Consider the following 16,221-nt stretch of genomic DNA (forward strand, 5'->3'; position numbering starts at 1 on the left):
GGATTTACTATATAGCACAGGGAATTATATCCAATATCTTATAACAACCTATAATGGAATATAAACTGCAAAAACAATGAATCACTTTGCTGCACACCTCAACCTAACACAATACTGTAAACCAATTATACTTCAATAAAAATTTTTTAAATTAGCTGCATAGGATTTCTGTTATGGTGCAGTGGGTTAAGGATCTGGCAGTGTCACTGCAGTACCTCAGGTTGCAGCTGTGGCATGGGTTCGATCACTGGCCTGGGAACTTACACATACTGTAGGCACAGCAAAAAAAAAAAAAAACTAGTTAAGTAATTTTAAAAATAAATAAAATAAAAAATAGATGTATAAAAATTTAAATGAGGTAACTATAGAAACACACACAAAAATATTAAAAGTCAATTCCTCTGAGGACACTTTTTACTGTAAGGCTGTATTACCACTTGACTTTAACAAAATATACATATATTGCTTTGCTAAAAATAAAATATTCTTTAATTACATTTAAAATGGATTGACAATAAAGTCCTACTGTATAGCACAGGGAACTATATCCAATCTCCTGAGATAGATCTTGATGGAAAAATAATATGTATAAAAAATGTATATATATACATATATATGACTGAGTCGCTTTGCTATATAGCAGAAATTGGCACAACACTGGAAATCAACTATACTTTAATTTTTAAAAAATTTAGAAAAAGGAAAAACTTCTTTGACCTTAAAAAAATAAATTAAATATTATTTAAAATTAATTATTTGCTATCTCAGAAGAAACGGCTAGCCAATATACTATTTGGAAGTTCAGAAGATATTAATGGTACTGACTATAAGCCATATTCAAACCCTCCTCCAAATTCACTTTGCTGTACTGGATATCCATATAAGAAGATAGAAGGAAACAATTCAGAATAAAATCCTGAAAGAAATTCTTCTTGAGGGAGTTCCCATAGTGGCTCAGTGGTTAACAAATCCGACTAGGAACCATGGGGTTGAGGGTTCGATCCCTGGCCTCACTCAGTTGGTTAAGGATCCGGTGTTGCCACGAGCTGTGCTCTAGATTGCAGACACGGCTCAGATCTGGCATTGTCGTGGCTCTGGCGAAGGCTAGTGGCTACAGCTCCAATTATACCCCTAGCCTGGGAACTTCCATATGCTGTGGGTGCGGCCCTAGAAGAGACAAAAAAAAATTTTTTCTTGGAATCTTAAAATGGAAAAAAAGTTCCAAAGTATAAGTTATAGTAATTAAGAGAATGGGTTCTAGGATAGGAACAGAATTGAGATCCTAACTCTGCTACCTTAATAACAATATGACTAAGGTAAATTACTTAGTCCCAGTCTCCAGTTTCTTCTTCTCTAAATTGGGTATCTAGCACCATAATGTAAGATTGTTGTAATAATCAAATGATAATCCCCATAAAAATCTTAGTAGAATGTCTGACACATAGTAGGTATTTGATAAATATCAGATATTTTTATTAATACCATGCTATGGTATACCAACCAAGTTGACAATGATCTACTATGAAAGCTAGCATATACAACCCATTTCTAAATGTAACTCACCAAATACCTATGTTATAAATGGAAATCCACAAGATTTTTAAAAACACAAATTCCAGGGAGTTCCCACCATGGCTCAGTGGTTAACAAATCTGACCAGGAACCATGAGGTTCAGGTTCGATCCCTGGCCTTGCTCAATGGGTTAAGGATCCAGCGTTGCTGTGGGCTGTGGTGTAGGTTATAGACACAGCTCGGATCCCAAGTTGCTATGGCTCTGGTGTAGGCCGGTGGCTACAGCTCTGATTAGACCCTTAGCCTGGGAAACTCCATATGCCATAGAAGCAGCCCAAGAAATGGCAAAATGACAAAAAAAAAAAAAAAAAAAAAAAAAAAAGAAAAAGAAAAAGAAAAAGAAAAAACAAATTCCAACAAACAACTCATACACCTCAACAGCTAAAAAACAAAAAATCTAATTGAAAAATGGGCAGAAGACCTAAATAGACATTTCTCCAAAGAAGACATATGGATAAAAAAATGCTCACATCACTAATGAAAAAATGCTCACATCACTAATTATCAGAGAAATACAAATCAAAACTACACTGAGGTACGACCTCACAATGTCAGAATGGCCATCATTAGTAAGCCTACAAATAACAAATGCTAGAGAGGGAGTAGAGAAAAGGAACTCTCCTACACTGTCGGTGGGAATGTAAATTGGTACAACCACTATGGAGAACAGTATGGAGCTACCTCAGAAAACTAAATGTAGAACTACCATATGATCCAGCAATCCCTGGCCATATATCCAGATGAAACTTTCATAGAAAAAGATAACGTCCACCCCTATGTTCATTGTAGAACTATTCACAATAGCCAAGACATGGAAACAACCTAAATGTCCATTGACAGACAAGTGGGTTAAGAAGATGGGTTAAGAAGATGTAGCACATATACACAATGGAATACTACTCACCATAAAAAAGAACAAAATAATGCCATTTGCAGCAACATGGATAGAACGAGACATTCTCATACTAAGTGACATAAGTCATAAAGAGAAAGACAAATACCATATGATATCACTTACATCTGGAATCTAATATACAGCACAAATGAACCTATCTACAGAAAAGAAACAAACTTATGGGCATGGAGAACAGACTTATGGTTGCTAAGAGGAAGGGAGAGGGAGTGGGAGGGACTGGGAGTTTGGGGTTAGTAGATGCAAACTACTGCATTTGGAATAAGCAATGAGATCCTACTGTAGAGTGCAGGTAACTACATCTAATCGCTTGTAATGGAACATGACGGAGGATAATGTGAAAAAAAGAATGTACATATATGTATAACTGGGTCACTTTGCTATGTAGTAAAAATTGACAGAACACTGTAAATAAAGTATAATAAAAATGTTTTTAAATTCCAGATTTATCAAAGATTTCCCCATAAGAAAATGGAAAAAAAAAAAAAACAGCGGAAAACAGAATATAGAATTCATATTTTTAACAATTTCCTTACTCATTCTTGGTACTAGTTTCCTTTGTTGCTAAATGAAAAGTATAAAGAAATTATCTATTCAGTGATTACCAATCCTCAAAGATCTATTTCTCAAAGAAAAAAAGATGAATGGTAACCCTCTTCTCTAATCAAATTTAATTTGAACATGCCATTTGACTTTGGCCAAAATTTTAGAATCACAGACCAGTCGTGGCACAGTGGAAATGAATCCAACTAGGAACCAGAGGTTGCAGGTTCGATCCCTGGCCTTGTTCAGCGGGTTAAGCATCCAGTGTTGCCGTGAGCTATGGTGCACATCACAGACACTCTTCGGATCTGGCGTTGCTGTGGCTGTGGTGTAGGCCGGCAGCTGTAGCTCCAATTAGACTCCTAGCATGGGAACCTCCATATGCCACAGATGCCGCCCTTAAAAAAAAAAAAAAGAAAAAAAAATTTTAGAATCATAAGTGGGCAGAAATTTGGAATGAAAGATCATGTGATTAAATTTATTCATCTAGATATTTTGTTTCTTCTCTCTAGTCTGGTCTGACACTCAGCTCTTATTTTTAAATCTACCACTGATTCTGTGAAGATTTAAAGATAGATTATTAACACACATTTGTCATACCTTGGATTTGGTATTTCTCCAAGAATTTCATCTAATTTGTCAATGAAATTAATAAAATTAGACAATCCTTTTATATGCGTCCTTAAAGGATCAGATGGTGATGGTGCATATCCTTTACCTCCGAGCTCTATTGTTCTAATAAATGATGTGGCCACCTACAAATTAAAACAAATGATTTGATTATGTTTGATAACTTAGTAAATTAAAACTATACCTTATTTTATTAAGTTAGGCACATTTACATATTTCTAGGTACACAGGTAAAGTGAAACACTTTATTACTCATGCCACACTTTCATTCAGAAGCAAGTAATCAAAGAAACAGGTGTTATATAGAATTCATGCCAGCAAGGATGAGGTAACACAGGTGAAGGGTAAGGAACCAAGTTAAGGACAAATTAAGGACATAAAATATGTTTATAAGCATATATTACTGTCTATAAAGAATTAATTTATGAATATATTCTTAAATAGACTACCGGCTACTGGAAGTGCTATATGAAACAAAGGAATTTTTCAGCATCGATTGTATCAATTTATTTAAAGTTGAGCAATTAATTCAATTTTCCCAAGCCTTAGCTTCTTTATTTGTAAAATAAAGATTTAGACTAGATAATCATTAAGCATTACTGAGGTTGCACATTTAAGGATTATTTGATCATGTGAAGTTCAAAAGGCCTTACTTCTACAATGATGAAAATACATATATGATGGCTATACCATCTCCATCAAAGACTGTCCTAAAGCTGTATTTTCTAAAGTATATCCTAAGAAAGAAAAAAAATCTATGAAATTTAAATAATCTGGGGAAAGTTCCACAGTTAAATAATTTAGAAAACAACAGATTAAGTAACTAGGTTAACTTAAGCAGATTTATAGCAAGACTTCGTATATGTATATCCAGTAAGAGTATATACAATTTCCAACTTCTTGCCCTTGGAAACATTTATTCAAAGAGCACTGAACAGGAATTTTTGCCTCTGGAAATATTTATTCAAGTAGAATTTAACAGGGCTAGCACTATACAGAATACATGTAGGGAAATAATGCTTTAGAGATATTCTCCCTTATCTGTTTTGAAGCATATAGTAAAAAACAAAAATACCATGGACTTTCAAAATACATGAGGTAGAACACATTCACAATTTAAAAGCTGTTTTATCATAGTTGTAGGAAATCTATATTAAGGTACATGGATTCAGAGAGTCTTTTAAAAAATCTTGAAAATGTAACATGTCCATACCAAAAAGATAGACATCTGTTTCTCTTGAGCAGCATGTTTCAAATCAGTGAAGGCTTCTCTTCCAAGTCCTCTATCAGGAATATTGAGAATATGAGCCAGAGCCAAGTCATTCTTTGAATTCACTAGCAGGTTTAAATATGAGTAGATAATTTTCTTTGCTAGTAACTTCACCTGTACAATAAAATATTATTTTATTTATTGAAGGTGTCCTAAATTCATAAATAATCTTTTTAATATGCATGATCATTCAATGACAATATCTCACTCAGGTCTTTGGGAAAAGAGAATTGCCATATAAACCAAAAGTTTGGGTCAAACAATTAACATGTCCTTTCTCATGAAACCAACTTGCCTCCAATGAGAATCTACAAGTAAATAACAACTACCAAAATTGTTGGAAAATGTCTCTTAGAAAATGATGTAAGAGATACAGTGCAAAGACTACATTTCTAATGAAGCCTGATCTCATTCCCCTGCATGCATCTACCACTAAATAATACCCAATAATGAAGCCCCTTGAAGATTATGGCATGGGCCAACCAGCATTATTTGGTCCTATAGCTATGTTTCTTACAGGACAAGATATAAGGGATGAAATTAAATTGTTAAATTTTTGAAGAATTATTAGATACTGATTTTCACAATACCAAATAACCAACTAAGTATTAAAATAAGGAGATTCAACCAAACATTAGTAAATAATAGCAAGTAACTGATGTTGACATTAACTGACCTAAAACAGAGATATAGACAATTCAAGCACAAGATAAATACTATTTGGGAGAACTTGATATGGTCATCAGTTAATTTTTGGTTTGTGTGGGTTTTTTTGTTGTTGTTGTTGTGTGTGTGTGTGTGTGTGTGTGTGTGTGTTTGTTTTGGCTGTGCCTGAGGAATATGGAAGTTCCTAGGCAAAGGAATGAACCCATGCCATAAGCAGCAACCAGAGCCACTGTGCCACAAGAGAATTTCTCAGTTCTTTCATATGTATTGTACTTGTCCTTCACAGTCAAATGGTAAACCAGAGCATTCAATGATCGTTTTCTTAAAATTAGCTGTCTATAGCTATTTAAGGTCTTTGAAACTTCTAGTTGTGAACTCCTACAAATAACAAGTATAAAATATTAGGTAAAATTTTTAAAACATAATTATGTAAAGACACTGGAAAGCATCCAAAAAGCAGACACAAGCTGGAGGAGAATTTAATTTTGAAGAACTGCAATAAGAGGGGTAAGAATTGCAAGTTTGTGCTTAAAGGCCTTACAACTTTCAGTAATGGGAGAGACATAACTGATCATATGAACTCCTTAAATAACAAACATTATATGCTAAATAAAAGATGTTAAATACTATTTAAAGACATTGGAAAGTGTCCAAAAAATAGAAGCTGGAGGGACACTTAGCTTTAAAAGAACTTCAATAGGAAGGTTGTGAATTAAGTTTGTGGTTTACTGGCCCAAGTTTTATGACTATGGCTATAGAAAATAGAAGTGATTAAAGGTGCCAGAAATTAGAATTCAGGGCTGGGAAAAGAGCGTGAAATTTAAAGGAGGAAATCCTGGGGAAAAAATGAGATAATAAATAGCCCAAATCCCTAGTTGACAGCAAAACCATGCAAGCATGGGGGATACTGTGGGGGCTGGCAGGGGGGCTCCCTCAAAAATACAGACAGAAATTAGAAATACATCTATTTTAGAAAGACTGAGCTACAAAGAACCAGAGCTATGAGTTTGAATGTTTCCTAAACTGAGTGCATTCCACAACTGTGTGTACCTTAAGTGGCAGAAAGCCGAAGCTGGACAGGCTTGAAGTATCAACTACACAAAATCAAAACTTGTCAGAACAACTGGAAAATCCCTAGGAAAAAGGACGCCACAGAGCAAATAAGCTCAATATCTCCCCCTAAATGCTTTGCTGACTGCCAAAATTTGGCAGGCAGAGGTAAGGGTTACAAAAGCCAAGCTAAAAAGCCAGCAAGAGGAAACCATAAGAACAGATATCCAGAAAGGTTCACGCCACCAAGGAGACAAAATATGAAGCTGGAATCTAGGCAAGTAATCTACCTACTTGAACAAAAACCGAATCTTCCTCAGAAAAAAATTAGAAAAAAATGGAATTGCCATAAAATATTACCCGAAATGTGCAGGTTTCATCCAAAAATTACTAGACAAAGAAAAGGGAAGGTATGACCCCTTCTCGAGACAAAAAGCAGTCAATAGAAAATGTCACCAAGTGGACCTGTTAGCAAATAGAACATCAAAGCAGCTGCTCCAAATATACTCAAAGAGCTAAAATAAAATATGTTCAACGAACTTAAAGAAAATAGGTTATCGGTGAATTAATTAATAAAGGAAAATATGTTTTCAGTGACAAGAGAAAAGCGGACATGATAAAGAAAGTAAATTCTAGAGATGAAAAGTATAGTAACTGAAACAAAATTTGCTGGGAACACTCAAAAGCAATTTGGAGTAAAGACAAAGAAAGTATGAGTGAACATACAAATATATCAATAGAAATTTCCAAATGTGAAAACTAAAAGAGAGGGAAAAAAAAGAACCAAAGAGACCTGTAGGACAATTTAAGGAAGTCCAATACACATGTAATTGAAATCACTGTAGAGAAGTAAAAGAAACAGAAAAAAATAGTTGGTGATGAAATTATGGCCAAAAACACCCCAAATTTGGTGGAAAACAACAATTTATAGATCCAAGAAGCTACTCAAGTAGGAAAAACACAAAGAAAATCACTCCTATATACATTATAATCAAACTCTGACACCCAAAGATGAAAAATCTTGAGAGTAGCCAGAGCAAAATGACATATTACATACACAGAAACAATAATAATATATCATCAAAAATTAAATATGTAAGTCATAATACATTGAAACAATGTATTAAATATGGTGACAAATGATCTTAAAAATCACAATTACAGAAGTTCTAGCCATGACTCAGCAATAATGAAGCTGACTAGTATCCATGAGGATGCAGGTTCAATCCCTGGTCTTACTCAATGGGTTAAGGATCCGGTGTGGCTGTGAGCTGTGTTGTAGGCCAATAGCTACAGCTCTCATTTGACTCCTAGCCTGGGAACTTCCCTATGCTGCAGGTGCAGCCCTAAAAAAAAGAAAAAAAGAAAAAGAAAAACAAATGAATAAAAAAAAAAAGAAAATTACTTTACAATTACAATAATCAAGATAGCATAGTACTGGAGTTCCCATTGTGGCACAGTGGTTAACGAATCCAACTAGGAACCATGAGGTTGTGGGTTCGATCCCTGGCCTTGCTCAGTGGGTTAAGGATCTGGCGTTGCCACGAGCTGTGGTGTAGGTTGCAGATGCAGCTCGGATACCCCGTTGCTGTGGCTCTGGTGTAGGCAGGTGGCTACAACTTCGATTAAACCCCTAGCCTGGGAATCTCCATATGCCATGGGAGCAGCCCTAGAATTCTAAAGGCAAAAAGACAAAAAAAAAAAAAAAAAAAAAAGATAGCATAGTATTTTCAAAAGGGCAGACTTTTAGATCAGTGAAATAGAGTCCAGAAATAGACCCAACACAGATACTGCCATTTGATTTTTGACAAAGGTGCAAAAGAAACAATGGAAAAAGGAGTCTTTTCAGTAATTGGCATGGAAGCAATCAGTCTTCCATAAGCAAAACAAATATACCTTTTATAAAAATTAACTCAAAGTGGACCCATAGATCTAAATGTACAGTATAAAACTTTCAGAAGAAAACACAGGAGAAAATCTTCATGACCTGGAATTAGGAAGAGTAATTAGATGACACCAAAAGCATAACCTATAATAGAAAAAAATTAATAAAATGGATAACATCAAACTTAAATTTCTCGTATGACATTCTCTTGCTATTCTCACCTGCTCAACTACTTTCACCCTGCTCTGGAATCCTGTTTGTTTTTAATTCTTAGATGTTGCCCCTAGAATGTTCACTTGAAATCCTCTCCTTGCCTACACCCTTGGGAAAATGGACTCACAAATTCCAAACTCAATTTACATTGAAAACTTACAAAATTCAGGAGTTCCCATCGTGGTGCAGTGGTTAATGAACGTAACTAGGAACCAAGAGGTTGCGGTTCGATCCCTAGCCTTGCTCAGTGGGTTAAGGATCCAGCATTGCTGTGAGCTGGGGTATAGGTGGCAGACGCAGCTCGGTTCCCACGTTGCTATAGCTCTGGCGTAGGCCGGCGGCTGCAGCTCCAATTAGACCCCTAGCTTGGGAACCTCCATATGCCATAGAAGCAGCCCAAGAAATGGCAAAAAGACAAAAAAAAAAAACTTACAAAATTCATAAGTCATTCAGTAACTTATAACCTAGCCAAAGATACAATAATTTATCATCTATAAACACTAAGAAAATATTTTCCTATTAAAATTAAAATGTCTTCATATTCTATATAATCACATTTAAATTAAGTATAAAAGAGAGTAAAAAGGTAGAAATAAAAAATTACAAATCAATAAGAAATCTTAGACAATTTTCAAGGAAATCCCAAGTTCATATACATCCTAAAAGCACTTTTAAAGATGAAATGCTTTTGGATTATTTAAGTTTCATGTAAAAAACAATTCTTAAATCATAGGAGGCAGCCAGTTTTCAATTAAAAACCTCAATGAACAGGACAAGGTTACCTTAAATATGGACTCAAAATTTAAGCAAAACCAATTAAAATAAAAAGTTCGGGAGTTCCCATTGTGACTCAGCGGTAATGAACCCCACTAGCATCCATGAGGACACGGGGTTAGATCCCTGGCCTTGCTCAGCAGGTTAAAGATCCGGCGTTGCCATGAACTGTGGTATAGGTCACAGACGTGGCTCAGATCCCACGCTGCTGTGGCTGTGGTGTAGGCTGGCAGCTATAGCTCTGACTCAACCTCTAGCCTGGGAACTTCCATATGCAGAGGGTGTGGCCATTAAAAAAAAACAAAAAAACAAACAAAAAAAAACTTTGAACATTAACCCTATGAAATTTTCTTCTTAAATATTAAAGACGCTAAAAATTACCTTTGCAGAGAGGCTCCCTGATTTTCCACTATAAAGTAACAATTCACATATTCCCTTTCTTATCACCCTGTTACAATGTTGCATATTAGCCAAGTATTACATAAATCTCTGTACAAATCTTAATAGTTTGATACTTTATTCTCTTAATCCTGCTACTAGTTTATGAGTTCCATGAGAGCAAATGATGTATCCTCAGGGTGTAAAAGAATGACTGGCATTACAGCAGGTAATCAATCCATTTTTTTAATAGGTTCTCAATCAACTTTTGTTCAATGATGAATAAAAGAAATAGTAATACATGTGTTGGCCCTTGCAGATATTTCAAAATGGAAATTATTGATAAGAACTTATCTGAGATCAAATAAGTACTCATATATTTTTATTATACCGCCTTAAAAAGTAATGGGGCGCAACTAAATTAAAATCATCTTTAAGGTCTGTCCTAAAATTTTGTAAAATAAGATATAACATAGTTTCCTGCTTTATTTCAAATGTTCTTTTATCTTTATTATTAGAGTAAATCATGATACTTCATGTGAATCTATAATACAAAAGTTTCCATCTGAACCCCACAGTACAATAGTTTGTCTAAAACATATGGGAAGGGTGATGCAATTTCCCAAAAATCAAAGTAGAGAAGAGGCATTCACATTATCATCAGAATCTTTTTTACTCCTTCTACATTTAATTTCATGCAATCTGTTTCACTGTGTTTCTGCTGTCCAAAAATAATGAGAGTTTACCAATATGTATATGTCTGATCCTTACTGGGTACAAAACTATGACTTAAACTCCCACATCTACAACTTGTTCTTTAAGGCTAGCAAATTCTGTCCCTCTGATCTGTGATGCTGGGCAAACATCAGGAGAAAACATCTTGGAGTCGTCACAGTGAGAGTGTTTCTTTTAACTCATGGCTGCAATTGGAAATCTATCCCTATCATTATGGTCAGATAACATGGCAGTTATGGTTTCCTTGCTCTTGTACGTGCAAGTGGGTTTTAAAGAGGTTCTCTGGAAAAGCATTCCACATAAATACAGTAATGAGGTCCAGAAGCAAGGGCCTAAATTGAAAAAATCCACAAGATTGAATCTTTTTACCAAGATACCAAAAATAAAGATACTTTTCTGTTTATTTGTTTAATAAACTGATTCTCTCCATACCACAAAATATTTGCAATGTTTGTTTAGAAGTTGAACAATTTTTTAAGCTTTCTGACAATTTAGTTTCTTTTCCTATCCCTTGTTATTACTGAAATGCAGATATTCAATCTCAATTTGAAGAAAGTCAGTTTTTCTATATTGAGATTAACAATTTATACAAGGTTTTTTTTGCATTCTTTGTCAAAATATATACACTTACATAGAATGAATAAAAACAAATATAGAACTAATATACTCAGAATTTTTTATTTAACTGATGATTTTCTTTTAGGGTAATACTTTAGTACCTTAGCAAAAATAAAATGAAATAAAACAAAATAAGGAAACAAAAATATTGCTTCTCCAATTCATTCCATTCATCTACTTGAGGAACTGGTATGGCATTAATGATGATCAAAATATATCTTTGCAAAGCTGCGGCTCAAAAAGTCACTTTGGAATTTTAATAGATATATATCGCCTTCCAAAAATACTTTGTAAAAAGAAAAATTAGAAGTCTGCAAGTGACAGAAAAATGGTTGAAAGGATGGCTGCTACTTTAATAATCCTCATAAAATCTAATCCATCAGCTAACTGGTAGATAAAATTATCTTAGAAAATATAATGCAAGGAGGCAAAAGATAAAAAGTAGAGAATTGGGGAGTTCCCGTCGTGGCGCAGTGGTTAGCGAATCCGACTAGGAACCATGAGGTTGCGGGTTCGGTCCCTGCCCTTGCTCAATGGGTTAATGACCCGGCATTGCCGTGAGCTGTGGTGTGGGTCGCAGGTGCGGCTCGGATCCCGCGTTGCTGTGGCTCTGGTGTAGGCTGGCGGCTACAGCTCCGATTCAACCCCTAGCCTGGGAACCTCCATTTGCCGTGGGAGCGGCCCAAAGAAATAGCAAAAGACCAAAAAAAAAAAAAAAAAAAAAGTAGAGAATTAACACCAGGAAACTATCACTGCTTTTTAAATGAGAAACCACACACTTAGAGTGAAGACCCTTCAGTTTCCACATACTATAATCCATTTTCATGGATATCCCTTTAATATTTTACATCTATAAACCAAAATTAAGCTTAGGTCATTTTACACGTACAAATCAGTTCATTACTCTTATTAAATAAAAGGCACAATAGCAATTATTGTTTCCTCTCTGTAGAGCCTATCAGATCAAAGAAAAGAGATCTGTAAGTGATCTACCCTCTTGATATATGAATGTACTCCTTTAAGTATCACTGAGAGAAGACTAGGCAATTTAGTAAACATTTAGTCAAGGTAGGAGGCAAAAACAAGGAACGAGTTCCCATAGTGGCTCAGCAGGTTAAGAACCCAATGTTGTCTCCTTGAGGACATGGCTTTAATTGCTGGTCTCACTCAGTAGGTTAAGGACCCAGCATTGCCACAAGCTGTAGTGTGGGTTGCAGATACAGCTCAGATCAAGTGTTGCTATGGCTGTGCGGTAGGCCTCAGCTGCAGCTCCAATTCAACCCATAGCCTGGGAACTCTTATATGCCATAGGTGAGGGCATTAAAAAAAAAAAAAAAAAAAAGAGGATGTATTAACTTCAAGCAAGAGAAAATATTTATAAATCACTAAAAGAAACCATGCCAGGGTAGGAAGTAATCAAAGGTAGGCTTGGGATATTTTCTTGTACCAGAATAGAGGGAAGTGCTCAAAAAAGTCTAATAGGGCATGTAAAAAAAGACACAGAGGGAGTTCCCGTCGTGGCGCAGTGGTTAGCAAATCCGACTAGGAACCATGAGGTTGCGGGTTCGGTCCCTGTCCTTGCTCAGCAAGGATCCAGCATTGCCATGAGCTGTGGTGTAGGTCGCAGATGTGGCTCGGATCCTGAGTTGCTGTGGCTCTGGCGTAGGCTGGCAGCTACAGCTCCGATTGGACCCCTAGCCTGGGAACCTCCATATGCCGCAGGAGCGGCCCAAGAAATAGCAAAAAGACAAAAAAAAAAAAAAAGACACAGAGCCAGCCTGAAGGGGACCTCTATATTTCAGCATCAAAGGTTAATGACTAATTGCTTTTTTTTTTTTTTTTCGGTCTTTTTTCTCTTTTCAGGGTAACACCAACGGCACATGGAGGTCCCCAGGCCAGGGGTCAAATCCTGCTGGCCTACGCCAGAGCCACAGCAACCCAGGATCCAAGCCACATCTGCGACCTACACCACAGCTCACGGCAACAATGGATCTCCAACCCACTGAGCGAGGCCAAGGATCAACCTGCGTCCTCCTGGTTCGATAACCACTAAGCCATGACGGGAACTCCAATGACTAATTGATTTCAAAACTCTGAACAAATAGAAATCCATAAGTCTATACCAATATAAACACACATAAAAAGAGAAAGAGAGGAATTTCCACTGTGACGCAGTGGGTTAATGATTTAGCTTGTCTCTGTGGGGGTGCTGGTTCAATCCCCAGCCTGGTACAGTAGGTTAAGAAGGATCTCCTGTTGCCACAGCTGTGGAATAGGTTGCATCTGCAACTCAGATTTGATCCCTGGCCTGGGAACTTTCATATGCCATGAGTGCAGCTGAAAAAAAAGAGAAAGAGAAATAGAAAAAAAATACCTAATTTGCTTCCTATATTATAAGTAACTATTACACCAACTCTAAAACTGGTAATTAAAGAGAAAGAATTAAGTAGTGATCTTACCATTTTTAGAGAACCCAGTTAATAAAACTCCTTACTGAGAAAAGGCAACAAAGTAGTGTAAAGATATGATAGTTACAAACTCATCATTCTGCAAACTCTAAAGAAATAATTGTTACTGTCCATTCTGCAACTTTTCATCCCTATATGAATGAACACTTTTTTTTTTCTTTTCAGGGCTGCACCTGAGGCATAAAGAAGTTCCCAGGCTAGGGGTCAAATCTGAGCTGCAACTGCCTGCCTTCACCACAGCCACAGCAATGTGGGATCTGAGCTGCATCTGCTACCTGCACTGCAGCTTGTGGCAACAATGGATCCTTAACCCACTGAGCGAGGCCAAGAGTGAACCCACATGGATACTAGTCGGATTCTTAACTCACTAAGCCACAACATGAACTCCTAAAGAAATAACTGATTCAGACAGGGATCATCAATGCCTGTTTTAAGTCATGTGGTGGAGTCCCTGTTGTGGCTCAGGGGTTAACAAACCCAACCAATATCCATGAGGACTCGGGTTCAATCCCTGGCCTTGCTCAGTTGGTTAAGGATCCGGCATTGCCGTGAGCTGTGGTGTGGGTTGCAGACGTGGCTCGAATCCCAAGTTGCTGTGGCCGTGGTGTAGGCCAGCAGCTGTAGAGCTGATTCGACCCCTAGCCCGGGAACCTCCACATGCCACGGGTGTGGCCCTAAAAAGACAAAAAGATAAAAAAAAAAAAAAAAAGTTGTTGGGAAACAGTATTTACAGTGTCAGAGTATCATAGATCTTTTTTGGCAGTCAAAGTAAAACTATATCTTTAAACTGGAGAGACCTGGCAATTCAGGACAATTTGAGTTTGTGTCTTTTGATATGATACAAAATGAAATCCTCAGCATGTAGTATTTGTTAGAAAATATTAAACCTCAAACTAAGCAAGACTTTAGATATAACTCCCAGTTTATTGGATATAGATGAACAAGTTAAATAATACCAGTAGGAACTCAACAAATAAGTAACAAGAAAAAAACTGAGGGGAATTCTTCTAGATTAAAAGAATTAAAAGACTTTTCTTAATTAAAAGAGTCTAAAGAGACATAAAATCCATTCTGAGGACAACTGGAGAAATTTGAATATGGAAGATAATAAAAGATATTAGGGAATACTTAATTTTTTATATATGATTATAATACTGTGACTATGCCCTTATTTTCAGGAAATGATATGATGAAGAATTTTAGGAATTAAGTGTCATGATATCAGCAGGAACTTAACTTTCAAAAAGGACCAAAAAATATGTGATGCAGATATAAAGAACATTTTTAAGTCTAAGAAGTAGGTGTTCAGGTATTTCTTTGAGGGCAGTGATAAAATATATTTTTCAAAGTGCTATCCATAGAGTATAGGACTTATGGGAGAATCTGCCTTAGCGATGTTTCCCAAATAATGAAGGTGATTCATCAAATGTGTTCACTTATTGGAGGATCTGAATTTGGAAGTAGGCATATTCTAGATCTTTTATATAGCATATTTTTTGATTACTTTTTTCCAATACTCTTTCATTTTTGTCAATGGTAATTTCATTAAGAAACTTTCATAAACACAACTCCTATGTTAGTGAGGGACTACTACATTTAATTAGGTACCTAGGAGGTCCCATTGTGGCTCAGCAGTAACAAACCTGACTAGCATCCATGATGACATGGGTTCAACCCCTGGCCTCGATCGGTGGGTCGGGGATCTGGTATTGCCGTGGGCTGAGGTGCAGGCTGCAAAGGCGGCTTGGATCTGGAATTGCTATGGTGTAGGCCAGCAGCTGCAGCTCTGATTCGACACCTAGCCTGGGAACTTTCATATCCTACAGGTGTAGTCCTAAAAAGACAAAAATAAAGTACCTAGCAAAATGTGCAGCTGAAGGTAAATTATATTAGAAGACTACTGTACTACTTTTCTGTGGTTTGTTTGCACAACAAATCTTGTTATCAGAACTCATGATGCATCAGCTATCCTGCAAAAAGTTCAGCATAGATTTTTTCAACTGTATCTATTTTCCCAAGACTCAACCATTTAAAATGGTAACTGTGAAGTTTACCAAATACAAAAATTCAAAGAACTCTGGCAATCTGTACCTTTAACTATTTTTCTGATACTTAGACTGATAAATGTTTCTGCACAGTTCCTGTTATCACGGCCCAAAACCATGAATAAACTGGTTATTATCATGCTCTTGCCAGTCTCCAATGTATTACTCTTTGCAAATATATTTTATTTAAACAAATTAAAAACTTAAAAGTAAAAAAATAATTACAATAATATATAATCAAGTTCATAGTGATTTGAAGAGGGTCACATCCTGCTTTAATTTACTCTTAATTTATCCATACCTTTTCATTATCCTGGTTGTTTTTACTAATTGGTGATGTTGGTACATAAAAATCAATTTCATCACCTACTGCATAGTGTCTGCCAGACAGAAAATCTCGTAGTTGACTCTGCAAGAAAGACAGGATATTACTAAGAAATTGTTATGCCAACTGTAAAAA

At 36.2% G+C, this 16,221-nt stretch overlaps 1 protein-coding gene across 1 annotated transcript in view; it reads right to left on the reverse strand.

Moving 5' to 3' along the window:
* Positions 1-16,221, reverse strand: part of PARPBP (PARP1 binding protein) — a 72,189-nt gene that overhangs the window by 32,636 nt on the left and 23,332 nt on the right. Inside the window, exons 4-6 of the mRNA XM_021092657.2 lie at positions 16,063-16,170; positions 4,873-5,043; positions 3,630-3,784 (exon numbers count right to left, since the gene is read on the reverse strand). Coding sequence (XP_020948316.1) covers positions 3,630-3,784; positions 4,873-5,043; positions 16,063-16,170 — 434 coding nt within the window. The remainder of the gene's footprint in view (positions 1-3,629; positions 3,785-4,872; positions 5,044-16,062; positions 16,171-16,221) is intronic.

The sequence above is a fragment of the Sus scrofa genome, chromosome 5 (assembly GCF_054392235.1).
Source record: "Sus scrofa isolate SSC_HxYL_T2T_F1_AM1 chromosome 5, Sscrofa_HxYL_maternal_Yorkshire_Landrace_v2.0, whole genome shotgun sequence".
Classification (NCBI taxonomy): Eukaryota; Metazoa; Chordata; class Mammalia; order Artiodactyla; family Suidae; genus Sus; species Sus scrofa.